This window comes from Leuresthes tenuis, unplaced genomic scaffold (assembly GCF_036924035.1).
Source record: "Leuresthes tenuis unplaced genomic scaffold, fLeuTen1.0.hap1 SCAF_9, whole genome shotgun sequence".
NCBI classification, from domain to species: domain Eukaryota; kingdom Metazoa; phylum Chordata; class Actinopteri; order Atheriniformes; family Atherinopsidae; genus Leuresthes; species Leuresthes tenuis.
Genome location: NW_027325363.1, coordinates 3,305,598 through 3,332,463, shown reverse-complemented (window position 1 = coordinate 3,332,463; position 26,866 = coordinate 3,305,598). Strand labels below are relative to the sequence as shown.

The window sequence follows — 26,866 nt, the reverse complement described above, 5'->3', positions numbered from 1 at the left end:
TTTTAACGGGGTTGTGATGAGCAGTCGGTTTATTACTTCCAGTGGAGAGCAGGAATCCTGATGGGCTATAAGAGCAAATTCTCTCCATTTAATACAATTCAAACTTAGCAGAAGTTTGAGCGAATGCTATATTTTAGACTTTACTTTGTCACTACATTTGCTCATCTGGGGTTAGATTAGATTAGATTAGATTAGATTAGATTTCCTTTATTGTCCCGCAATGGGGAAATTCACACGTTACAGCAGCAAGCAAGAGACAAAAAGAGGAAAGACAGCAGAGACATATCAGGTAATACCACCAGTTAGTACATGGGCTCGTAAAGATAAAGCTGTTATAATATTATTATTATATACATTATATTAGGGTCAGTGCTGCTGACATTGCAGGGTGGCTGTGTAAAGAGTAAATATCTCTTTAATAAGGCTTCATCATGTTGTCATGCCTCACAGATCTGAGGTCTGTCAGAATGCAGAAAATTACAAGATATAAACATTTAGCAAAGGTGGGAAACCTCGGCTTGAATCACAAACATAATATCAGGTCAATATCTCAATGTGCCAATGAGTTTTCAGGAAAAATTGTGAGTAAATCTAAGAAGACAGTCGAGTCCAAAGTCATGAGTGGTGATCGCTCCAGAGGTTTCCAGAGGTTTCATTTAGGGTTGAGAAAGATGCATATTCATTCAGAGGTTTAAATGATGGACATGTTTTAGCTGAGGGCCAAAAATACCTCCCAGTATGCCAGTAAAAACATATAAATATATCAATTAAAACCTAGACTGATCACAAGTTTGCCTAAAAAAGTAGTGAAGTTAAAACAAAAAGAAGTGAAAGTCTTTCAGTGCATTATAGCAACACTCAAAGTTTGTGAGACTTAAATCTGTGTGCCTTCGTTTTCAGTACACTGACTTTTGTTTTGCACATTCCCGGGCTTGAAACTGCCCAAGAGCACCCGGGCGCTGAGGTACCGCAGTTCACGGCTTTGGTCTCCAGCCCCACACCGTTTTGCTTGCTTGACATTAATTTGGGGGGTTTTACAGCGTTTTTGTGGCCTCTTGTTGGCCAAAGACTGAGTTAAATTCTGTGTGAGGATCTCAGTCTGACTTATTTCCTGTCTGGTATCTCTGATCCAAATTGCCAGTTCTTGGACTATCACAGCTATGTGGTGCGAGGTTCGGTGAGAGACAACCCTGCTCTGGAGCGGTCGGTCATGATGTGTAATGGAGTGTCCCAGTGGGTCCAGCTGATGATCCTCAGCAGACACACAGCCCAGCAGAGAGCCCAGGTCTTCACCAAGTTCATCCACGTGGCTCAGGTAAACCTGCTGAGGGGACAAACGTCAAAAGAGCCGGCCCAGAGGCAAAGAAAGGCGTTGTCTGGGTGGCTGCAGCTGTTCTAGTTTGTCACTGATTCTGCCCTCTCCTCTGTAGAAACTGAGAGCTCTGCAAAACTTTAACACTCTAATGGCAGTAACCGGGGGCCTCTGTCACAGTTCAATCTCTCGCCTCAAAGACACGTCAAACCTGCTGCCTCCTGACATCACTAAGGTATTTCAAATATTACACACAACCCCTTTGTTTTACCACAAAGCTGCGATGATTCATCTACTTTAGATGATGATTCAACTACTTTTCCTTGAATCGTTCTTCTTTCTGAACTTTTGCTTTCAGTGTCTCATAGTAACTGAGTTTTCTTTCTCTTCCTGGTAATCACGATGGTCCTGATTCTGTGACATCTCCAGGAGAGTCTTTCTCATTTAAATATAACGATGGTCGCTTCCCGTAACGTTCTCTGAACATCTACCATAGGGGAACCTTTGGGAGTCCTTTTCAGAAAACATTTCTCTGGCATTTGCTTGTTTGAACATTATTTTTCGGTTGAGGGAAAATTGCCCCAAAGCTGATTTTGGTATTTTTTTGGTTACATGATTCACCAGGAAAGTTTCTCTATATAGGTTGAGTTTTTAGTTGCTGTTTTGATTCCCTGAACGTTCTCCAACTGTCTATAAGCCTTTGCAGAACGTTTCTGTTTGGTTGAATTGGTATAAATGTTCCCCAAATGTTCAGACATTACATTAGTCAAACCGTCTGTACATGCTGGGTAATGTATGGTTTTCAGTTTGATTATGGCTGTCGGTCCCAGAAATCAATGTAACTCTTTATAATTACAGGAAAAACTCTGTTTTTGTGCATTTGTAGGTATATGAGATTCCTTCCTCACGTCTATGTCCTGATAGGAATTCTTTATTCTTAGTTGCTTGAGCTCATAACGAGGAATGAAAGATGCTGTGCATCCAGACCTAAAGTTCATCCGAATGAAAGATCCCAAAATAAAACACACCACCCTGAGTCTCCATCCCAAACAGACTGCAATCCTGATGGAGAAAGAGGGGCTCAAATGACAGATAAACAAATCAGCTCTTAAAGAAGATGAAGGTGGTACATTTCCCGTTTGAGTCGTTGTTTTTGTGCAGATAATTGGGCTGCAAAGCCTAAAGTTCACACCAAACGGAGTTCACCCGCAGTGCGTTCTGCTTTTAAACTTCCTGAAACACCTTGTTTACAGTCGCTGCTTTTCTTCTGTTACGTTTCTGCACAGTCATGTAATGTATGTACGTAACATCAGTTCAGTGACTGCTGTGGTATGCCTCAAAGAGCAGAGTAAGCTGCCGCCTCACTCAGCTGTTATTGACCAATTTGATCAATTCAGGAGGAGATCCTTAAAGTCTCCCGACATACCGAGCCAAGAATCAGATCTTGGACACATCTGGAGCAATAGTGAACATCAGCAACAACAACAGGGCTGAACAGAGTGGGAACCAATAGATAGTCATGATTAAAGAGAAACCAGACCAGCACTATTTGACACTAACAACAGAAAACGCACTCTTCGAGCTCTGTCTTACAGAGATTAAACGTTGTGGCCAGCAGTAGGAAGTTGTCTTTGCAGCGTGTTGAGAAGACACAACAGGGGATGCTCACCACTGCTGGTTGTTGAGTTTTTTAGTTGAGAGCCCTCAAAAAGAGGCGCTAAAACTGTGTTTCAGACACTGGGTGACAAGAGGTGGTGTAGCAATGTGAAGCAGGAGACTAATTACTTTAATATAAAGTCTTTCTCTGGGCATTGATCAAACCCCAAAATATATCTATTAAAGCTGTTTCTATAAAACAATCCCTTTATGCTTTATAATATAGTTAAAATGTAACTAAATGCGTTGGCCCAACTGTTTGCCTTTAACTTAACCTGCACTACAGCTGAGGGAAAGCCTGTCCACTGCTCCAACAACCCGGACATTATGCCGGTTAAGACCGGAGAAGTTGGGATTTTTCAAGCAAGATAGGAAAACCCAGTGATTTTTATTGTAAATATTGTAAATAGAGATCTCAGTTTCAGCAGATTAGCACTTGTTTAGATTACAGAAACCACCATTTGGGAAGCTTTCCATGGTTTAACAGTAACGTAACAAGTTCTGTCCTCATCACAAAGTGCAGCACAGAGGGGTTTTTAATCCTCAAAGTAACGTCATTAACCCTTAAATGGGACTAATAGGGGCTCTTTAATAACGAGTCGAAACAAGCTGAGAAGTGCCAGCCCCACAAAACAGAGACTTTATTGTCAAGTACATGTTAAAACAGGTGGCTACACTATGGGTAAATGGGTAAATAGCAGTTATATGGACCAAATGAGCGTGTGCTCGAACAACAAAGTAAAAAAGGAACAATGTGGGCTCTCAGGTCTAACTGCTTGTGAATAAAAGCTATTTGCCAGTCTCATATTTCTGGACTTCATGCTTCTGTATCGTTGCCTCTTAAACAAAAGGATGACAACACTCATTTAAAAAGGTAACTAAAGTGTAAATTAAGCATTTGAAGAAAAAACAGCATCATTCAGACCCTAAAAAAGTGACAAATACTTGAATCCAACCTGACCTGGTTAGATTAATTTTACCCACGATTACTGTTTATTGTGTTAAACATAAAAATATGTAGTTGAATTTCTTAAGCTGCCTTGTTATATTTCCATTTCTTTGCTCTCTTTCAGGCCCTGAGTGAAATGACAGAGCTGCTCTCCTCACGCAGCAACTTCAGCAACTACAGGAGGGTTTACAACGAGTGCCGGGGCTTCAAGGTCCCCATTCTGGGTGTTCACCTGAAGGATCTCATCTCGCTCAATGAAGCTCTGCCGGACTACATAGATAAAGAAAAGATCAACCTGAGCAAGCTGCAGCACCTGTACAGCAACATCAACGACCTGCTGGCCATTCACAGCTGCACGCCTCCGTTCGAGGCCAACAAAGACCTTCTGCATCTCCTCACGGTATGACACAGAAACCAGCAGCTGACTTTCAGGAATTCAAATGAGAAGCCGCCTCAAAAGCAGAATGAATTACAAAAAAGAAACATTAGCATTATGTCCTCTTTTTACAAGCCGACACAATTTCCTGGGATCTTCTATAATGTGTAATGATATTATAAAAAAAGCTAATCTTTCCACCATTAAATTCAGCTTCACACACCCAAACATATGCTGCCAAGCACAGAAAAAGGACTTTTTCCATCATGTGTCCCCTTTAATGCTTCAGCTCTCTCTGGATTTGTACTACACCGAAGATGAGATCTATGAACTTTCATACACCAAGGAACCCAAGAACCCCAAACTCCAGGTGCGTAGAGCTGAGATGAGCTTTATGAATGTTCGCTTTCATCTGTTTGCACAAAACAATGTACGTTTGGGTACTGTCTGTGGGTGGGATATCTTCTTCAAAACAAAAGCAAAGACTCGGTGCTGAAATCATCAAAGTCAGCCACATCAAAGTGCTGTACGTTAGGGAAGTGTGTTATGCGGTGGGTGTGCTCTTTCTTCTTGTTTCTCACAGTCCTGCATCTGTCGGTCCACAGGCTGTAACTCCAGTTAAACCGCCAGTCGTGGCAGAATGGGGATCGGGGGTCACCCCCAGGCTGGACCCTGACACTATATCTAAACATGTAAAACAGATGGTGGATGTGAGTATGTGACTTTGCAACAACCTCCCGTCTTTCACTTCCTTATTAAATGGCAGCCTAAAGCAGAACTATGGCAGTGTTCCCCTACGAGTATGGCTGAAACTCCGCGTGCTCTGTCGCCCCCTGCAGTCCATTATGAAAAACTACGACCAGAACAAGGACGGCTACATTTCACTGGAGGAATTTGAAAAAATTGTTGCCAACTTCCCCTTCTCCTTCTGCACTCAAGAAACTGACAGGTGAGGAAGCACAAACGCCACAGAGAGGCCTCCCACCAAGACGATGAAGCAAATCAAAGGAAACAGTTCCTCAAAGCCTCAACTTACCTACTTTGTTGGCTGTAATCTTGAAAATTTTCTGCTCAGGGAGGGGCAAATCAGCCGTGAGGAAATCACCTCTTACTTCATGAGGGGAATGTCTGTATGTGCCAAGCTGGGCTACAACTTCAATGACGCGCATAACTTCCATGAAACCACATACAAGCGGCCCACTTTCTGTGACACATGTGGAGGCTTTGTGAGTATGGCTTGTTTGTGTTTTTGGTTTCACACGAATGGTCTGTCGACCTGCATCTAAACATGACGCCTGCTCTCTTTTAGCTGTGGGGTGTCATCAAACAGGGATACCACTGTAAAGGTAAGGCTCCCCTATGAACCCCTAAAAATCACAGTCGGCACGATTGAATTGTTCCTCAGGAGTATTCAGCTTCGTCACAGGAAGGTGTGACACCCTCACAGAGAGATTTCAGTGGCCAAAATTATATAAGAACAAAAAAATCTGTCCTCGTTACTGTGGATAATCGTCAGATTTAGGGTGGTTTCAGAAAAAGACCAAATAAGTGAGCCTTTTTTCGATGGAAGGGTCAAGCATCAAACAGGAAGTTCACTCAGTGATGATGAAAATTACAACCTTTAACCCAGTTTGTCCGTGAATGTGATGCACTACTGTAACAAAACCAGTGCTAATGTGGTCAAGTTTCCATCTTTGGATTTGGTTTGTTACACAGAACAGTTGCACTGTGTGCTTTAGTTTAAAGGTGCAGACCCTTGACCAACAAAAGGTAAAAGACTTGTTGGATTTTGCTCAGATTTCCACTTATACAGTAACAAAGCCAAACCAAGTTCAGTCTGGATCTCTTAACCTATCCCTAACTAATCATGATAAGTATATTACAGACAATAATGGCAGCAGTGAGGCACGAGGAGACAACAGAAGCAGGGAGACGACAGAAGGGAAGAACAGCCAAAACAAAGAAAATACAAGTGGGGAAGTGTTGGGTGGACAGGATGAAGGGAGCCTTAGGGAATACAGAGGAGGTCATACCAAAGGTAGGGTTTCGTAAAGGTTAGTGCAGAGCTATAAAGGTCTATGGGCGCATTGTGAGGACAGTAAAACAAAAAGATCCCAAACACAGCAGCAGATCTACAGCAGAATGTGTGAAAAAGAAAAGAATCAAGGTGTTGCAATGGTCCAGTCAGAGTCCAGAGCTCAGCCTGACTGAAATGCTGTGGTGGGACCTTAAGAGAGCTGTGCAGAAACCAAAGCTGCAAACCTCCATGAGCTGAAGCAGCTCTGGAGAGAAGAGTGGCCGAGATTCCTCCAGAACCATGAGAGAGACTGATAACGTCACACAGGAAACCATCACTGCAGCTCACTGCTGCTGAAGCTGCTGCTGAATCATGGGGTGGATTTTCTTTATGTCCTAACCTTAAAAACATTAGAACTGACAAATGCTGTACTTTTATTTTTGCACAAGTATGCAATAAAGAATCTTTCACTAAGCTTAATCAGACGTAAGTTTAAAGGTTTACATAAGAGAGATAAAATCTGATTTCCACCTCGAATAGATGGGTAATAACCTCAGCTTTACAAGCATTTGTGGAAAAAGGCAGATTGAAAAACTCTTCTTTAATCTCCTCCTTGTATCTGCTGAATAACTTCTGTTCAATTCTTGCCTTTTTCTGTCCCAGACTGTGGAATAAACTGCCACAAACACTGCAGAGATCTGGTGGGGATGGAGTGCCTGAAGAAACACAAAAACACATCTGGATCCTGCCCCTGCACCCCTGCCCCCATCTCAAAAGCCAAGGGCAACAACTGGAGTACGTACTTTCTCCATCATGAGCTGTCCTTAAAACGCTCGGGTGATCTCAGTGCACTGATGTGTCGTGTTCTCCGGCAGGTTCGGAAGAGGAGACCTTTGTTTTCCCCCAAAGTAACGAGACGGAACAAAACCGGGGCACTTCGGACTGGACAAATAACACCGGCGACGCGCCGCTATCGAATCGCTCCACTCAGACAGATCCTGGACTGTGGACGCCAGAGAAGAAGGACAAAAGAGGGAACTACCTCAACTCTGTTGTACATGTGTCTCCAGAGAGAAGGGTGAGGTTTTATTTGACGAGCAAGAGCCGGCTGCGGCCTTCATCAGGGTCCTTATCCTTCGTCAGGAAGGTCACAAACTGAATCATGCTGGGAAAACAAAGTAGAGCTGTAAACTGAGCGCCTTACTTTTTGACTCATGCACCTTGAAAGTAGGTGAAGTTGTGCCAGAAACTCTCCGCCCTTGAAAAGTCTTCATAAGGGAGTAAAGGATTTGACTTTCTCTGGCCTTTTATCCTACTTTTAGGTCTAAATGCTTGTGAATAATGCAGTTGAATGATAATAAATCAGTACATTAGCCCCACAGAGTAAGAGCTTTTAGATTCTTTAAGGTTAAGAACCTGAGATGCAACAGTAGAAACTAAAAGATGGTTGATCGATCGCTAACACTCGCAGATGCACTGTAACTTTCATATATATTCAATTCAATTTTATTTATAAAGCGCCAGATTACAACAATTGTCATCTCAAGGCACTTAAGTAATATAGTCCAATTCAAGCCAATTGGAATTCAATTCATTGTAATCATAATCCAATGAATTCATATGGAGCCAATTCAAAAATAATATCCGAGCTAAGGAAACCAACAGATTGGACCGAAACTTGTCTTCAGTCCAATCTCCCGTCCTGAGCCTGAGGGACTGTGGAAAGGAACGACTCCCTTTAACAGGAAGAAACCTCTGGCAGAACCAGAACCAGGAAGAAACCTCTGGCAGAACCAGAACCAGGAAGAAACCTCTGGCAGAACCAGAACCAGGAAGAAACTCTGGCAGAACCAGACTCAGGAAGAAACCTCTGGCAGAACCAGGAAGAAACCTCTGGCAGAACCAGACTCAGGAAGAAACCTCTGGCAGAACCAGGAAGAAATCTCTGGCAGAACCAGGAAGAACCCTCTGGCAGAACCAGGAAGAACCCTCTGGCAGAACCAGAACCAGGAAGAAACCTCTGGCAGAACCAGACTCAGGAAGAAACCTCTGGCAGAACCAGACTCAGGAAGAAACCTCTGGCAGAACCAGAACCAGGAAGGGTCCATCCGCCTGGACCAGCTGGGGTTTGAGAAGACAGAAAAGACAGAAAAGAGGGGGGAAAAACACCATAACACCATTCAAAGGATACCTGCTGGAACAGGGAAACAAGTTAATAACCACAATAATGTCACATGGACATAAAATCATTTGAGAAATAAAACAGGGGGAAAAAGAGAGCAAAGTGAGGAAAGGTGGGACAGATGAGGTCCCCCAGCAGTCTGGGCCTATAGCAGCTTAACTATGGGATGTTTCAGGGTCACCTGAGCCATCCCTAACTATAAGCTTTATCAAACAGGAAAGTTTTAAGCCTGATCTTAAAAGTGGAAAGGGTGTCTGCTTCCCGGACATTTACTGGCAGCTTATTCCACAAGAGAGGCCAGGCAAAAATAAATCAAAGAAAACGATCCTCTCTGTGTCCAGCTTGTCTAATGTGGCTGGATTTCAGCCTCATTTTATCTTTCAAATAGAAAAACGGTGTTCATTTAATCCCTAAATAACCCACTGTTTCTTCTCAAGCCTTTTTTGTACATGTTTGTGGACGATTTTCTTGCTAATAAAGTTGTCACTGGTTTGTGTTGCAGGCCAACACACTGCCACACAGAGCCAGAGGTTGCTCCATGCCCGTTTCCTTCCTTCAGGAGAAGATAGAGGAGCTGCATCTGCACAAAGACAAAAGCAGAGAGCCGGACTGAGCGCTGGTTTCCCCACGCAGACAGACACACAGCCACCACAGCATCTCTGACAGAGCTGGTGTTGAACTGATGAGACTTACAGATCCTTCCACACTGGAATACCACCCACCCTTAACGGACTGCTTTGTGTTTTAACAATAGTTGTGACCTTGTCCTTTTTTTTTTTTTCAGTCTTTCCAGTTTGAATATTAGGCTTCAAACAGATTTTTTTTCTTCTGTAATTTATGAACATCTCATATCTAAACCGGTGCCTTTGATTTCTGGTGCTACACTTCTTCTCAAACTCCACAGAGCCTTTAATGACAAATCTTCACATAATTCCTGATCATGTGGAAACGTTATAAGTGCAGGAGAGGAAATGAACGCTAACCTCAACAAAATTCTGGGTCAGTTTAACTTTGGCAGCTATATGACGACTCTGATCATGAATTTTAAGGCTAAAATACGTATTAATGCTATTTATTTGGCTTAGGATTGAGTGATGCACACATTCCATAAGACAAGTCTCTCACAGGTACCATTAGATCAGACAAAGCATACCACCGAAGCCCTTAATATTTGATATGGTGCATTTGTCCACAATCAGCCACCTTTATGGGATCTTGACCTGGTCAGATCGGTTTCTGGAAAGTGCTTGATTACATTTTCCTCTTTAGTTTGCAGCAAACAAAGTGTTTATTTCCTGCCCTGAAAACATTTTGGACTTCAGGAGGACTGCACTGGAACAAAAACAGTCCCGGGGATTTGAAAATTGTTTTCAGCGTCTTTCTTTTCAGCTGTTTTCACTTTTAATGAAATATAAGAAACGTCAACAATGATGAAAAGTATCTGTTGTGTTCGACTTCATTCATTCACAGAACAACAAGGCTTCCCAAACCTCTTCAGGTGTATACAACTGTGTTTATTGTATAAAGACAAGACAGCTTGCGGAACTGGTCAAAATCAGGTTTTCGTTTAAAGTTAGAAAAGAACTGGCTTGACAGAACAGGATTTAACTACCGGACTCAACAAACAGCAATCACAAAGGAAGAAAAAAAAAACCTGCAAATACAACTTTCCCAACAAGAATGGCAAAAAAATCTTAATCAAAGGCTGGATTAAATACTACAGTATCAACACCTATATAAAAAAAAAAAAACTCCATAATGCTTGGTTTCTATTGCGGTAAATTAAATGTGCTCACTCGATAAGTGAAAAGTAAAGAGCAAGACATTGGAAAAGGTCATGAAGGTAAAAAGCATGCATTTTGTTCTTTGTTAAGCTTCTCAAAGCAGGCGAAATGACTCGGGCATTGCTGCTCTTTTCCCTGTCATTTTTCACACTTTGCATCCTAAAAATATACAATTACCTCTTCAATCTGTCAGAAATGTAGTCCTGACATCCACATTAGATGCATAATCATTAACATTCATTTAATGTTTCGCGAGCTATCATCTACCACCTCACAATCAATGTTTAAAGTAAGACTCAATTCAGTAAAAATAACAAGGAGACATCAAACTGTTTACAATTTTATGCGCACATTGATAGGAGAGGAATGAAGGCTACCGTGTCAAACCAGACGAAACGTAATGTGACTTAACGTGGGACTGTACAAAAATCAATTTGCTGCAGAGGTCAGAGGTGTTGGGGGACAGTGGCGGATGCAGGTGCAGAAGCAGGACGAGGCTACTGGGAACCAGAAGACGAGCCTTGGCTTCCCTGTCCAGGATATCCACCGTACTGGCTGTAATACTGGTTCCACTGGTTCTGGTTCTGGTAGTACTGCTGCCACTGCTGAGCATACTGAAGACAGGGGAAAGAAATGTAGCAGTTAGAAGATGTTCATATTTGATGATTACTGCTTCAACTGCATCCGCGTTCGTATTAAACTACGTTTTCAAACGCGTTCTCGTGAATTAAGCGGACAAAACAGTCCACTGCGACGGTCCGGTTCTGTTCTCTGCTCTGGACCAGCACAGATCTGGTGCCGGTGAAGTCTTCCTCTATGTTTATTGCAGCATCTGCAAACTCATTAAAATATCTCAACCATAGATTGTTATTCTCGGAGAATCGACGGTAGAATTCACGAAGTGATCATTTTTGGTTCCTTGCCCGTTTGTGGGAAGAAAAGAAAAAAAATCCAGGAAGTAAAAAACACATAAAAAACACAAACTGCAAGAAGTGTTTATTTTAGAACAAGTAGCTTATAAACTGTAAACAGAAACGCTGGCTTTTTTCAGAACATTGGAACATCATACAATCCATGAATACAAACTGGTGAACTTCTTCATTAGAACATCAGTGCTTTTCTTGGTGGTATTTCACAAAGCAGTTACGCTCACTGTTCAAGCAGAGGTGGACCTTGCAGATCCTGCAGAGCATGTTTGACCTGTAAATGTTGCCTTTCCTGCTGCAGTGCTTGCAGGTCTGGCGTTTAGCGTGTATAGGTGCATGGAACAGGGACAGATCAAACCGCAAAGCCCTGTTTGGGGTGTGGCTGCGTTGTCCCCGGACAGGCATAGGGACATCCTCATCACTGGGGGTCCAGCTGTCAACAGATGAAGATGAGCCTCTTCTGGAGCTGGACGTGGCCGACCTCTGGTTGCTGGCATCCCGGAACACCTGGACTCTGAAGTCTTTGAGAGACTTGCCATTCACACCGAGGGCCTTGCAGTCACGCTTGTACAAAACCCAGGCATTTGTGAGGCTGACATCAATGGTGTAAGCAAAGAGACGCATGTACCACCTCTTTGACTTCATAGGGGTGCGGTAGAGGTGTACCAGCATGTCGCTTTTGCCGATGCCCCCCATGTGGGCATTATAACTCCTGATGACAGCTGGACAGCTCACAGGCTCCTTTGTCTTGGTTTCACTGTTGTACCTAAAGACTGATGACACCGGCTCCACCCCCATGTCTGTCGACAGCAGAGTGACTATTCTGTTGTCCTTCCACCGTACAACCAGTATCCCGTCATCGCTGGAGACGTAGTCACACGTGCCGCGAGGCACAGCCTCGTTCTCCATCTCCTTGATGGACTTGAGTGGAAGGTTTCTGGTTCTATTGTCCCTGGTTATCCCGGTGTACCTGCAATTCTGGTCTCGGAGGTACCGCACTAGCTCCAAGCTGGTGAAGAAATGGTCAGCAAAGATGGCTGTGGTGGTGGGGGAGGACATGGTGCTGGCCAGGGCAGAGACAATCTGGCTGATGGCTCCCAAGGCCTTTTGTTGAGGTGACAGGGGGACATCATGGGCTTCCAGGGTAGTCTTGCCCTGGTACAGCACCATGTCATGGACAAAGCCATCTTCAGAGGCCCTGGCGAACAATTTAAAACCCCACTTGTCAGGCTTGTTTCTAGTGTACTTCCTCAGATTGCCAGCTGTCATCCCTTTGAAAGCAACAATGATCTCACCCACAGATTGCTTGGGTGTCTGCGGCTCATGCCTGAAGGCAGTAGAGAGGAAGCTGAACAACGGCCGGACTTTGAAGAAGCGATCACTGGTGCCAGGGATCTCTGTGTTGTCATTGAAGTGAATAACTCTCGTCAGCAGCTTGAATCTCTTTGAAGGCATCAGGTTGGCAACTTGAGGGACCCTGGTCTCCGTGGCCCAGTAATCTTCAACAGCTGGAAGCTCAACAACCCCCATGTATATGAGGATAGCCAGAAAGGCCATTATTTCATTCTCATCGGTGGTGAAGGTGGTGTTGATGTCCTTTTGAGCGGCATACAAGTTGGTTTGATATGTGATATGACCGATGACTTGGGCATCAAAGTACCTTGTGAAGTACTGAAAAGGGGTTTGAATGGTGTCAGGGGTGGGATGCTGGTATTCAGGCAGGGGTGGGTTGTTCAGGTCAACTTTGTGCCAGGTGGTCGGCCTGGCTGCTGTCTTACTGGGTTTGCTGGGACTCTTGCCCTGTGGTGCTGGCTGCTCGTTATCATCCTCCTCACTGTCTTCACCATAACTGTCACTGTCCTGCAGCACCTCCACTGCACGCTGCTGAGATTTCCTCTTGGCAGAGGGGACCATATCACTTGAGCCTGGAATGTCCTGGTTGTGGTCAAGTGGGACAAAGTCAGGGTCAGTGACATCATCATCATCATCATCATCTTCGTCCTCATCATCACTGATGAAAGGGTGGGCTGGCATGACAGATGTCCTCTTCCGCTTGCCAAAGCTCCCAGTAGAAATCCCAGAAAACTACAAAATAAAGACAGAATAAAACTGTTATATGGTCATAAACTGAAATATTTATAGCCTCAAAATTTCTAGAAATGGGTTCAAATTCTCTCTGAAGCACTATATAGACTTATAAAAACCAAAGTTAATTAATCTAAAAAATAAAAACTGTTTAAACAGTCATAGACTGACAAAATCCCTCATATCCCCTATTTATAGCTGGTCTAAATAGCTGCAAAGTTACATAAAAATCTTAGGCAACATTAACACATACTTTCCTAAGCTGAATGATCTTATTTGTTAAGGAAAGTAAAGCTTGTTACCTGGTTGGGAAATGTCCAAAAATGGACACTTCCAATGTTTACTATAAACGGGCGTATGACCAAATATGGTCATCGCATTTTTCACGTTGTAATTTCACTACTTTCCCTAAGATCTCCATAAAACAACACTTATGACTTAGCACAACTATTCAACTGTAAAATGTGTGAGTGTCATCTACTTACCATGGTTAGGTTTGTTTTACAGATCAAATTTCTACCGCGAGATGAGCCGACGGAGCGTTTTTTTTCCGCCATCAGAAAAAAAGAAAGTTTGCCGCGTTCCTGGTCTCTGCTGATTGGTTTAAATGCTACGACGATGTATACCGCGACGTAGGGTGATCTTTGCTGATTGGCTTGGTGAAGACCACACGTTTGTTGATCTCACTGACAGCGAGAACGAGGGGGGGTATAACATGTGTGGGAAGTGATCAAAAACAGTCACTTGCCCTATAAAGGGTTAAGACCGCTCCCTCTCACTCTTCCTGCTACTCTACAAGTGGACCTGAACCTGTGAAAGGCATTAATTTCTTTCTCGTGTCTCATCTTTCTGAACTGTCAGACTTTAGCGCTGTATCACCCGTCCGATGACGTGCACAAACGTAGGAAGATGCAACATCCACCTGCTGATATTGCTGGTTGTAGCTCTGCGGTTGCTGCTGCTGCTGCGGTTGTTGCGCTGGCTGTTGCTGGTGGTGGTTGTACGTCTGTGCAGTGGCAGGTGTCTGGCTGTAGCTCTGACTGTATGCGGGGTACTGACTGTAGTTGCCATAGTAATTCTGGTTGTAGCTGCCCTGGTTGTAGCCCTGATTGTAGCTCTGGCTGTAGCCCTGCTGATGACAAGATAATTATTTAGCAGTTGCTTTTCTTTTTTACATCCCCTTTACTGCTTCAAAGATCATGTCATTACCTGGTTGTATCCTCCTTTGTTGTAAGGAGCTGGGCGATTGTAGCTTCCTCCTGACTGCTGGTTGCGGCTGTATCCACCACGTGCCTCAGAGCCTCCGTCACGGTAGCTGTTGCCCCACCTGTTCTGGTTATAGCTGCCGCGATTGTAGCCTGCGACACAAAAATCATGTTACAATAAACATCTATGTGACTTTACAGGATACAGAAACATTAAAGTACATTAAAATTCAAGCTTTTTTTTATACTCAAATCACAATTTTGCTGTTCTTACATGAACTCAAGACAAAACAGCATGAACAATGAAAAGCGGAAGCAGTAGTCATCATGTATGAGTTTTAAAAATATATATATATATATATATATATATATATATATATATATATATATATATATATATATAAAAAGGGCAATACTACAACCATCAAACATTTGTGGCTCTGGGATCCATACTATGAACGGATTAGGGTTAGGTTTATTCTTCCTTCTTTCACCCTATTGCATCACACAGTAAGATGTTGGTGAACATGCCTCTTTTACATCTGACTTTTAAATCTGTACACAGCATAGTGTTGATTCAGTTTTCACTGAGGTAACGTTACAACATTCCTATGGGATCATATTATTGTCTTCAGTGGCTTTGAGTGCCACTGAAGTCTGAAAATAAAACATTTTTGTGCCGGTTTAGTGAGTAAACTAGCTTACTAATGATCTGAATTTGACTTTGTTGTCCAGCTGAATGCTTTGTTTTGTTGCCAACAAGAAACTCCAGCAGAAACAGCACCATGAACCTTAGTTCCATGTCTCTTCCTGCCCTTCCTGTCTGTTAATGTCTTTTCTTATGACCTTATGAATGCATAACACATTTGTTACATAGGATTTGTTGTTAAAATCAAACACTTTCTGATAATAAATTGTTATTGAAACTAATTTGCGCTTAACATAAAAAAATGAATTAAAAATCTATCACTCTGAAAGGGAATGTGAAATTTAACTCTTCTGAGTGCAAAACAGGCGTCTCACCTCCTCTGTATCCACTTCCTCCGTCTCCACTGCGGCTTTGGTAGCTACCGCGGGACCCATCACGGTTGTCATACCGCTGGAAGTTACCACCACCGCCACCACCACGGCCGCGGAACCCACCCTGCCTGTTGTCAAAGCGTTTCTCAGGGGGTGGGCCAGCCTTGCGACCATCCTCATTGTACTGCTTCACCAGCTTTTCAGCCTCGTCAGACTGCAGTTCAACGTAGGTCACCGCCTCCAGGAAGTCGCAAGGCTCGGGGAGAGTAAAGTTGGCTTGTAGAGTGACAGAGATGACCACAGGAGGAGGACAAAGACAGCCCATCCAGCCAGAGATGGATGGAGAGGCACAGAGAAAGAGAGAAAGAGAGGGGCAGGGGGGATGTAGTGAGGACCAGAGCAGCCACACCACCGGAAGACAAAACAAAAACTAATTACTACAATACATGGGCAGTGCAAATTAGAGAAACTAAGAGCAGAAAATTACGGCAGATGACAAGGTAAAGGGAACAAACATCACCTCCAAGAAGCATGGAGGAAACATTTGTTGTAGCAGACATAGGAGAGGGAGGGGGCTTCAGTAGAGGTGGGGAGGGGGACAAAAGGGACAACTAAAAGATTGGTGAAACAGCACTGCAAACCAAGGACTGCTCATGTGACGATCTTACAAATTAACTTCCAACAATTCCACCATGTGTCTTGCTTGCAAGTTTTCCCATTTGGAAACACCTTTTTCGAGGAAGCCGATTGTACATTATTAGCTGTGCTTTTACACGACCTCAACAGGGCCCAAGTCTCAGTTTGCAGTGCTTTAGAAGTAAGCTGAATGACAAGTGGCAAAGAGGGCAAAAATAAGAATCAATTTTATGTGGACTGTTTAAAAAAATGTCCAGGTCTGATATCTGGCCAAAGGCTATGACGGGGAAAAGGGGGAGGGGACATCTTCCAAGTTTGATTTTAGAGACAACACATAGAAAAAAGTAAAAAGTAGATCTGGTGTTTTATTTGTGGTTTCCACAGCATTCCTACCTTTCATTTCTAAAACAGCATGATCGGGCACATCCTTCCCCTGCTCATTGGTTTGCTTTAATGTTCGTTCTTTAAAATCCTCGTCCGTGGGACAAATTACAATAGCCTTGCGTTGAAAACCTTCAAAAGGACGCATTTTTCGTCTCCTTGCTGATCCATATACATTTGTCTAGCAATGGTGACAAGAAAGAAGTAGAAGCTTGTTTGTTATTGTTTACTTGTAATGGCTTTCCACTGGAAGGAAGCTGGAACCCTGCAATAATCAAGTGAGAGAGGTTTGGCTTGGATGTCAGTCTACGTTTTTTTCAGGTACTAGTGGCCTCTCGTCACTCCACAGACTCACCTCTCAGCTGCTGCATCCAGGGACCCAGTGACTGCTGATGAATGTTAATTACAAAAAGAGGGACCCCACAACCATCAAACCTGGCTATACTTTCTGTTTTCTCAGTTTTCTAAAGCACTGAGATAGGCAAGACTCAAACGAACCAATAAAAGCAGACATCCACGCTGATATTTAAGCACATTTCGTATCCATGCAAAGGCAACTTGTCATTTGTAAATGTCTTCAAAGTGTTAATACTGGAGGCTTTAAAGGGAGATTTTCGTGCAGGCGGCGAGCATTTAAATCCAGACTTCCTACAGCCACAAAACAGTGTCGACCCCACAATATATTAAAAACTGTCGTGTTACCATGACAACACCATCAATTCCAATTCACATCAAAGTCAAATAATCATTAATCTGGATTATTTCTATTGGTTACAAGGTGACAGGAAGATTTCAAGTACCTGAAAGTTTAAATTTGAACAAATCATGAGCAACAAAACACAATAAGTTAAAGTGGGTGAAATCAGCAAAACAGACAAAACAACAGAGTAAACGCAGCAAAATCACATGAAAACACAACTGGATTCAATTTCAATGTCAAACTCTCTTCTGATCAAAAAGAGCAGAGATGGGTCTGAGCAGCATCCTCAACAGCATCCTGAAAGCTTCTACGGTCTGAGCAGCTTCGTACATGAACAGGTAAGTAAGCAGCGCGGTCTCCAGTGTTTGCGATTAGAACATCATCTACATGCATGTTATTAGCCGTCCTCCGTGTTACAGCAAGAGCACAACGATACAAGTTTCAGATCAGGTCTTAAAATCAATTCAGTAACAAACACGAAGTAAAGCACGTGAGCTGTTATATGGCGCATAAACAGACAAGTCACCGCATTTAGCAGCAGCTGCAAACAATGCAGAAAAGATGATTCTATACCCACATAAAGGGAATCACTATCATCAGGAATAGCTTTAATGTAGCTAAACTGAGATAAACGGATCTGTTTACCGATGTAAAAGAGTCAAATATCCCAGCAAAGTTTTATATCAAACAGAGGATTGATTATTTGAAACCACAGGCCTAAGAAAACTGTCAGGGTCGAGTAAAGGGTCAAAGCTCATTGTTTTCATTGAGATGAAAGCTGTCACTTTAGTATGAAACGTTTCAGGGAACATCACGGATCTTCAGCTAATTGAACATAGCTCGTCACGGCAGCTTTTTAACAACGTCTTGACCAGGATAATTTACAAGTTACGTAAAGAACAAAGTCGGAATTAAAACTGTGGATTCAGCACCAACAATCAAAGACGCACAGAACTTATTCCTTCTAACCAACAGTAGACAGCTCTCTCTGAACAAACTAACCAATATTTTACAACAAAAGTCGTCCTTCTGTCATCATTATTTGTTAGAGCTACAGAATGCATTTCTACTGCTGCAGAATCGATTCATCAGAACAATAACGAGGCTTCGGAGACGATCTCATAAAGCAGCGTGGGATTATTGTCCTCGCCACCATAACTCATGACAAACTAGCAGATTTTCTGGGTAATAATGTAGCCTTAAAACAACATGATGTCATCGCAGCTAATTAACTTAACGAGCTACCGTTTGTCTCTAACTTACGATGAGGCGACTCTATGCTATGTGGCTAAAACAGAGGTATCCCGTCTAACTAAAATTAACCGAGTACGTTGAATGTTGCGTTTTTGTAACATTCCCACAAGCATCAACTTCCCAGCATGACTCATCACACCCTGCTGTGATAAAGATAAAGTTATATACAGATCCCAGTCTGGTTCACCTCCTCTAAGGCATGCTTGTGGAATATCTGGTGTTTTGTTTGTACCTTTAAAATTTCACTGAACAGGCAGAACAGCACGAAGCGTTCGGTTTCCATTTCTAAACGACTCTTTAACGACCGGCGACCTGTCCAAGGAGCCCAATGACACCTGGGATATGCTCCAGCCTCTCTGCTACCCTAAATTGGATGAAGCGGGTATAAAAATTGTTTGGAACATCTCTTTAAGAATAAATCAGTGACAGATAACTGCGGTCTGATCGTTACAGACACAGCGGGGGCTCGTAGGACCATTTACATGACAACATACAAAACAGTCGGACCTCACAGCAGCAGCAAAGTTAACACATTTCAGTTCCAAACTGCGAGTTTAAACAAATGAGGCCACAATAAAAACAATATCTGCATTTGGCAAGCAGTGGGGGGGTCACAGTTTCTGCAGATCGAGCTTGAAAATGTCCTGTTCCTACACATTTCCTTGAAGTAGCACTTATTTGTTAGCTTGGTTGTTCAGCTTCTCGACAGGAAACTCCAACTGGTCATTAGCGTTTTTTTCCCCTGGGATTTCACGGTTAGTAGAAAAGCAGCATGCGTGTTGAAGATGCTCGATATAGGAACTACTACCCAGAATGTGACGCACAGCAGCACACAGAACTGCCCACTCTCCGCGACCCTTTTACGAATATGTAGCAAAATGACATGCGGTTAATGAAAAACTTCATCGTGTGGCGTTACTGCTGCGTCTCATTCTAAGATCCGAGAGGCAGGGGGCATCATACTCTTACTATAAATAAAATCAAGGGTTTATCGGGGCTTTAAAATAGCTTTTGGGATGTGAGTGAAGTTACAAAAACGTACAGAAATATATATATATTAGCTATTAATCTGTGGCTAATTCAGAAGCTTAGAACCGTAACAAGATCTGTGATGGAAGCAAAACTAAAAATATGTGCATTAACGTCTACAAATCAACCATTTTCCTCTGAATTCTTAATTACAGGTGCAGCAGTTGAACTAATTTCCCAATTAAACTACTCTATGATGGGTCCCCCCCACTCACCTCGACTTACCTCCTCTTCAAACGAATTCGAGTCCCATTCCAGACAACAACAGACAGATACAACCTACCTGCTCATACTCACAGTGTCCAGGGAAAAGCCACAGAGCCGCCTGACCCACCTACCTTTTTTCACATTTGCTGAACAAAAGGATCTGAAAATCTAAAACTGTTAGTCAGTACTTACCTTCAGGGTCAATTTATTAAAAAACACACTCAAATGTTCCATGTATCTCACTTAAAAAGGCTTTTAAAAAGCCATCAACTCTGTCTTATCAAATTAGCAACAGAAGGTGTTTTTCTTACTCACCAGTCAGAGCTTACTTGTTTCTCAACATCTTTACATAGTCATGGTTTACTTGTACATTGTTGAAATTCACAAGACAAACAATACTGTATTATGACAAGAAATAGCAAGTGCATTTATACTGAAGGATGAAAACATGACATATTCTGTCACTTATGATAATCAGTTTCTTTTACAATGCATGACAAGCAAGTGACAAGAGGGTGATCAATGCTTCTTCTACTCTATAATACACAGAGACCCCCTGAAAGATAAATAAATAATCCATTAGAGAAAAAGTGATCATCAGGGCACATTGACTGACTGTGGTGAGTATGAGAACAGAGTGTAGGTCGAGGAGCAGTACCTGATCCAGGATGTAGTTGCGTCTCTTGCGAGCGGCGATCTCGATCAGTCTGTTCAGACACTGGGTGGCCTGCTGGATCAGAACATCCCAGCGCCCGGCGTAGTTCTTCTGGCGCCGCAGACCCATCACCTTCACGGCAAACAGTGGCAAAGTCATGTCAAGCAAACGGTTTTGAATGTTTGCTTTAAAAGAGAAGTTTTTTTTTTTTTAAAAACTGGGTTTTATTTATGGCATGAAATGCCTCTAAATAAGGCATTATCTGTCTTTATTTCACCAATACTTTAAGAAGAATGAATGAACGAACGTGTGCTATAGCTCTGTTAGCTCATAGCTGCTGTGTTGTTGTTATCCGGGGCTATCGGGGGGCTGATATTAAATTCATTCTTCTTCAAGTATTGGTGAAATAAAGACAGATTATTTAGAGGCTTATTTAGAGGCTGCATCCTCTAAGCCCCGTTCACTCCGTTATATGGATCTCCAGTTATCTAAATATCTTCTGAAGGACGCCGACTTTCACCAAACTGTTCTCGGTGAGTAGATGAACGTATTTCATGCCAGAAATAAGGTTTAAAAACACCGGAGTTCCCCTTTAATGGACCAAATGATGCTGAACAAGAAGCACGGGATGATTTAGGTAGAGACTTACACAAACATGTGCAGAGAAAGCTGTTAACAACTCTACCAAACAAGAAAATGAGGCAGCCATGGATACGGCTGACAGGTAAATAAAATATATCTAGTTTTAAAAAAAAACAAACACGAACTTCCCCTTTAACTGTGACGGTTGTGAAAACAGACCTTCATCTTGTCCATGATGGCGTTTGTGCCCAGGATGTTGTATTTCTTCTCAGGGTTAGATTCTGCGTGCTTTATGGCCCATGTGGTCTTTCCACAGGCAGGCAGACCCACCATCATCAAAATCTGAAACAAGGGACGATTCCACGGGATAAATTATTGTATTAATAATAGAAATGTCTGCAGTGTCATTTGTTATTTAGGATGCATTCCATTTATCATTCAAGTATTGTCCTGTGTCCAAAGAAATTCAATGCTGCCCTACCTCGCATTCAGATTTGCTGGCAGGTCCCTTGGTGCCTCTGATCTTGTCCTCCATGCTGAGATTGTGGATGTAGGTGTATCCCTCCATGGGGGGGAAGTAAGGCTCCTGTCTCTGTCCAAAGTTGAACTCAACGGCACAATTCTTCACCAGCACATGAGGGAACAGGGCACGTCCTGCCAGTTCTTCCTTGGTGGTTCGGAAAGCCACACCCATATACACTCCGTTCTTGGAGAAGCCCATCTGCACTTCGTCTTCACTTTCAAAGTCCTGTCATTACAGCCATGAGGCAGAGAAAGAAATCGGAAGCATAACTTGTTAAAATAACGAGGTTTATTGCACTAAAGACCACCTAAAAACGTTATGTTGCAAAGACTAAAAAAAAGCAGCAATTAGAAATACTTAAGAAGCTTTTAAAAACGTTTTAACTGTTATGATTACTTACAATGTAGCAGCCAATGACGTCATTTTCACCAAACTTTTCACCATAGTCTGCAAACTTGCAGTCAGAGGATTTTTTTCCTGTCCCTCCATATCCGAAAGAGAAGGGCTCCTCACCTAAAACATGACAAAGCAAAGCACACAATCTCCATTTAGAAGGACTTCCACTTTGACTCCTGTCACACGCTCGCGGTTACAGCTCGGACCGCTTCATCAGACCACTGTCATACGGGAGAAGAACAGCTACTGACTAAAATACATCCTCAGCAGTGATATTCCAGATATTTCAGATGCTTCCAACCTTCTCTGTGGGAGATCATGTCAGTACCGCTGAATTCACTGCACACACACGTTGTCTTTCAGTTACTTTAATGGTGGTTTTGTCAGCTGTGGTTATAAAACCAGGATTTTATTAGAGCAGAGCGGCAGCCTTGAAATGAGCAACCACGAGTTGACTAGTAGCTATAATGGGCTGTCAGGCAAAAGAAGCAAAAATATATATAAATATATGAATGAGAGCAGCTTTAATGAGAATTTGGCTTTATCAGCACATACTTAACAAAAAGACTTCACTTATTTGTCTGTAAATAATACAACTGGACCACTGAAGCCAGGCGTATTATCTGGGTTTATTAGCCTGGTTGTGAGAAGCAGTCTAACATGTCTACATGAGGTTTTTTTTTTGTAAATGTGCTCTTCTCACCAAGCTGAGTGCTGCAGTGGTTCAGGGACCATCCGATTCTGACCACATGGGGATCAGGCTCGCTGCTGGGCAGGTGCTTCACAGGAATCTCTTCATTGATCTGAAGGAAGGAAAAATCGAGGAGAAGGTATAAAAACTGGTGCTTAGACTAAAGAACTGCTAAACACAAAGATTATGGCTTGTGATGTACAACCATCTGGAACATGTGTGACGACAGGGTCAGATGTAGCATGCATGCTAACCCCAGCAGCAAAGATTGTGCTTCCACTTCTGTCAGTCTCAAGTGTTTTTACATTTGTACCAAACAGCTAAGCCTTTTAATACAGCATTAACAAAAAGCTTTTAACTGAAAAAAACAAAAAAAGAGGGTTCAAACAGCTTCTTCCTGCATGTTTGGGCCATGCAGGCAGTACTCCGTCCTCCTGAGGATGAGCTGAAGGGCTAAAAAGAGCTAAAACACTGTTGAGTGCTCATCAGTCAGAGCATGATGTCAGCTTCTGAAGAACTTTTCTCTTTGCCCATAAACAAGGGATTTAAACCTAATTTTTCTAACAATTATAACTTTCTGTTATGCATGGATCACATCATTCAATATTAACGTGAATGAACACGATGGCGTGTGCTCACAACACCGATTCTTTGGAAATTACCTTCATCTCGTAACACACGCGGCCCTGGGAGACACCATGACTGGCTCGTGCTCCGGCCCACAGGTAAGCGAAGCCTTCGATGGTCAGTGGATATCCGCTGTATCGATCCCGGGACACTTTGAAGTGCAGATCACAGTTGTCTGAAAAGAAGCCAAAGAAGTGTGTGTAATTCATAGAAAATGCTGTGTTTTCTGCTTAAAAATTAGCTTTTCTTTTTAAGTTAGATCTTTTTTGACACTTTTTGACTTGACAAAGTTCACAGATACAAGACTGCAGGTTATGGTGTTTGTGCAGAAGTCTGTGGCTGCTGTTTGTAAAGCTCCAACACTCTCCTGAGTTCACCTTTCTTCAGATTATCAAAGGGCCTTAATGTCAATACGGTTCCCACTTTGCATACATGCAAAATGGTGAAGTCATCTGATTCAGCAGCTAAACAGGCTTTCTGGTGACATCTCTATCTATTCCACAGCTACCAGACAAAAAAGCTCAACAAAAACCAAAAGAGAATAGTAGTGAATGTACTGTTCTTCTAATCCATTTATATGAAACCTTAGGTTCTGAATGAATATAAATACAGATGGAATATGAGACAGCAAAGTTTTTAAACAAGAGTAAGAGGCGGCTCATGATGCAGACATTATGCTGGGAGGTTTGGAACAGCAGATGAGACTCTTTATGGAGCAAATATCAGTAAATCACGTGTCTGAACACATCCAAATTTGCAGCAAAGAATTTGAAAGTGGACTCAAGGTTGGCAGAGAGGAAAATCTCACTCAATCACACAGAAAACACACAACAATTATTCAGGAATATTTGCTGACGTGTTCAAACATGATCTCACTCACTAATGTTCCAGAGATTTATACCAGAGGGGGGCTACAATCTCTGAACTAAACATGGAGAGGCTGCATTCGGTTATAACCGACCGTACATGTGGAACAAAGTCCCAGATAACTGCAGGTCTGCGTCAACTCAAACCTTAAAACGTTCCTCTTTATCGCTGCATTTCACTGATTTGAGGCTCTTTGATTCAGAACTTGTGCAGCACTTCTCTGTTTTACACTTTAACTGTACATTTAGTTTGAATCACTTAAGAAGAAGCCCGGGTGGCACCGCTCAGGAACCTCTCTGGAATATTTCAGGACTCCAGTGCTTTGGTGTCCCTACAGCAAAGAGCTGACTGGAGCTCAGCTGCAGTGTTGTGGCAGTTCAGCACAGACAAAAGACAGAGCACCGCTTGAACAAAGATCGACAGAATATGTCGACAAAGACAGAAATTGATGTTGCGACCGTGATAGCAACCGGAAAAGTGTGGAAAATACAACTGTCTGCCTGAATGTCTGCTTTCATTACCCAGGATCTGAAACGGGGGATTGGGTGAGGAAGAGGCTGAACTTACATGTATCAATTGTTACAAGAGTGTCATCGATGTTCTCTTCCTCGTCTTCAGCAGGAGGCTGCGGCGTTCGGGATCTGTGAACCATTGACAGAGTATCAAGTTAACAACCCATACAGCCACTATTGGTGATAAGTTTACAGGTGAACATGTCATTTGATTTCATTTGTGTTGATTCAGAACACCAGCTGGAAGCCCGACTGACCTCTTCTCCTCGCGGTGTTCATAGTAGCTGTAGCCTCTGCTCTCCTCGTACGGTCTCTTGCGGCTGTAGTTTCCACCTCTGTCACCTTCCGCTTTGACTTGCTCGGCCTGGTCTGCAGCATCTTGCTCGGGCTGCTGTTCTGTTTCCTGGTTGTCTTGCTCTCCATCCCCAGCAGGACCAACATTTTCTTCTGTTTTTACCTCCACTTTGACTTCTAAATTGGTAAAATTAGTATGGATGGGTTATAGCACACATAAATACAGTCAATCATCCGTGGCATCAAGGATCATAAACCCAAGAATTGCTCCAGTAGCCAAAAAATGTGCACACATTATGTTTAGTGGATAATTACCTTGTCTGATCTCAACGCTCTTCTCCTCCACCTTCACCTCTGGCTTGGTCTCTTCTTCAGGTGTCATGTTAGATCCCTGAATATCGTCATCTGCTGTGAAGTCAGGCATGTCACGACTCGTGTCTGAAGTCTGCTGAGCTTCGTAGGGCTCGACTTCTGTCTCCTCTTCCTCATAGTATCCACCTGAATCTCTCCCCTCATCTTCCTCTTGAGGTGGATTATCTTCAGCCCCGTCTTCTTCGTCATCATCATCATCATCACCATAGTCCTCAGCTGCTTCTGCACATAAAACTTTTAGTTCTTACTCTATCTTGTAATACCAATCTTTTAAAACAACAGTTAAACAATGGTTAAATGACTAAGCGAAACTCTGCAAACACACATTTATCAGGTTATAACTTTTAATGCAATTCTTCACTGTGGCTTAAAATTATTGTTACATTATTCCTTGTAATTGTCGTATCAGTGACCATTTCTTGCAGTGGTCTTCATTTGTTTTAGCATCTGTTTGTGTCCATATTACAAGGATTGTCATTTCATCATTGATAGCCTATATCCTGGTTTTAAAGCAACTCCTTAAATATCAAAAGCCAAACCAGAAACCAGGTCAACAACATGTTATGGCTCAGAATATTACACACACTGCATTTATTGCACTTAAAATAGCACTTTCAGTGTCTCTATGTATATTCTCCACATGGAAATCCCTTGTGAACGCTTACTATAACTTATTTGCCCTATAGAAAAGTGTAATATGAGATGAAACTATACGTTTCTGGCATTAATGTGTATTAAAGAACAAAGAAGCTCCTCTGTAAATGGCTGTACCTTGTTCTTGAGCATCATCTCCATCTCCATCTTCATTTTCTTGGTAGTCCTGATTGTATTCATCCTGCTCCCCTGCCTCTCCCTGCTCTGAGGGATCAGCTTGAGCTTCAGCCTCCAGGGCAGATTTCAGCCTCTCCACCAAATCTGCCTTCAGGCCTCTGGCATCAAGGCCTCGGCGCTGGAGCTCATCCTTTAACTCGTTTACTTTCAGTTTCTTCACGTCTAAACTCATGGTGTTTTTGACTGTCTGTTAGTTGGATGGTTGTTGTGAATCTTTAACGACAAAACAGAAGAAACAGAAAATGGTTGGGAACAGCTTACAAACAAGGCATGCAACTTTCAAATCGATGTGTGTTGCGCGGTCTCACATCCAAACAGGATACGTAACTGTTTGGGCAGGCTAGCAGCGCTGCACAGTTATTTCACCATTAACTTAACAATGCCACGGGTCTATTAACCAAAAAACACACGGTTCAGCTCACACTTTTCAACAAGACTATAATTCTAAAACGCAAAACTACCACTGAATTATTTCTACAGTTGTTTCTCGCCTCAAGTCGTCTTAATTTAGCTAACGACCCTGTTAGCCTAGCATTTGCTAAAGTATCACCAACCGTTGCAGAAAAAGTGACTTTAACTCAGAGAATATGCACGTTTAACGCGCCACTATTGTTGTTTATGCAAGTCCTGCATCCAATGCATTCTGTACCTGGTTTGTAATAAAGTCCTGGAGCTAACTATGATTTAAAAATAAAATTGAGGCCTACCTCCTCTTACGCGAGTTGCGCGGGTAAGTCGTGGTAGAAGTCTGAAAGAACCGCTACCGCCTCCTAGCGTCATTAGCCGGAAGTTGACAA

General features: G+C 42.7%; 3 protein-coding genes across 5 annotated transcripts in view; 1 reads left to right on the top strand and 2 right to left on the bottom strand.

The window, feature by feature from the left end:
* rasgrp4 (RAS guanyl releasing protein 4) overlaps positions 1–10,198 on the top strand; it is a 21,430-nt gene extending 11,232 nt beyond the window's left edge. Inside the window, exons 7-17 of the mRNA XM_072391904.1 lie at positions 1,142–1,315; positions 1,431–1,547; positions 4,042–4,317; positions 4,583–4,663; positions 4,899–5,003; positions 5,133–5,242; positions 5,369–5,519; positions 5,603–5,639; positions 6,974–7,105; positions 7,186–7,388; positions 8,995–10,198. Coding sequence (XP_072248005.1) covers positions 1,142–1,315; positions 1,431–1,547; positions 4,042–4,317; positions 4,583–4,663; positions 4,899–5,003; positions 5,133–5,242; positions 5,369–5,519; positions 5,603–5,639; positions 6,974–7,105; positions 7,186–7,388; positions 8,995–9,105 — 1,497 coding nt within the window. The 3' untranslated portion in view covers positions 9,106–10,198. The remainder of the gene's footprint in view (positions 1–1,141; positions 1,316–1,430; positions 1,548–4,041; positions 4,318–4,582; positions 4,664–4,898; positions 5,004–5,132; positions 5,243–5,368; positions 5,520–5,602; positions 5,640–6,973; positions 7,106–7,185; positions 7,389–8,994) is intronic.
* hnrnpul1 (heterogeneous nuclear ribonucleoprotein U-like 1) lies at positions 9,986–26,866 on the bottom strand. 3 transcript variants are annotated; one of them, XM_072391898.1, is made up of 16 exons: positions 26,777–26,866; positions 26,010–26,282; positions 25,182–25,460; positions 24,830–25,043; positions 24,628–24,701; positions 23,229–23,368; positions 22,579–22,678; positions 21,880–21,992; positions 21,438–21,704; positions 21,176–21,298; positions 20,378–20,506; positions 16,542–16,710; positions 15,516–15,788; positions 14,497–14,645; positions 14,210–14,419; positions 9,986–10,890 (listed from the first exon to the last, which is right to left on the bottom strand). In XM_072391898.1, exons 2-16 carry the CDS (start codon positions 26,239–26,241, stop codon positions 10,774–10,776), a joined length of 2,589 nt encoding a protein of 862 aa, XP_072247999.1. In that variant the 5' UTR covers positions 26,242–26,282; positions 26,777–26,866; the 3' UTR covers positions 9,986–10,773. The 3 variants fall into 3 exon arrangements, with proteins under 3 accessions (XP_072247999.1, XP_072248000.1, XP_072248001.1); XM_072391899.1 differs by having other exon boundaries at positions 14,210–14,416; XM_072391900.1 differs by having other exon boundaries at positions 25,182–25,457.
* On the bottom strand, positions 10,903–14,190 carry LOC140313916 (piggyBac transposable element-derived protein 2-like). The gene is made up of 2 exons (XM_072391902.1): positions 13,773–14,190; positions 10,903–13,287 (listed from the first exon to the last, which is right to left on the bottom strand). Exons 1-2 carry the CDS (start codon positions 13,842–13,844, stop codon positions 11,386–11,388), a joined length of 1,974 nt encoding a protein of 657 aa, XP_072248003.1. The 5' UTR covers positions 13,845–14,190; the 3' UTR covers positions 10,903–11,385.

Excerpts from the sequence above, each read along its gene's own strand:
- LOC140313916 (XM_072391902.1), bottom strand. The coding sequence starts at position 13,844 with ATGGCGGAAAAAAAACGCTCCGTCGGCTCATCTCGCGGTAGAAATTTG. Across the intron at positions 13,288-13,772 it reads GTAAAACAAACCTAACCATG|TTTTCTGGGATTTCTACTGG; the intron begins GTAAGTAGATGA and ends TTTATTTTGTAG.
- hnrnpul1 (XM_072391898.1), bottom strand. The coding sequence starts at position 26,241 with ATGAGTTTAGACGTGAAGAAACTGAAAGTAAACGAGTTAAAGGATGAG. Across the intron at positions 21,705-21,879 it reads ACGTCATTGGCTGCTACATT|GACTTTGAAAGTGAAGACGA; the intron begins GTAAGTAATCAT and ends CTGTAATGACAG. Across the intron at positions 21,299-21,437 it reads CCAGCAAATCTGAATGCGAG|ATTTTGATGATGGTGGGTCT; the intron begins GTAGGGCAGCAT and ends CCCTTGTTTCAG.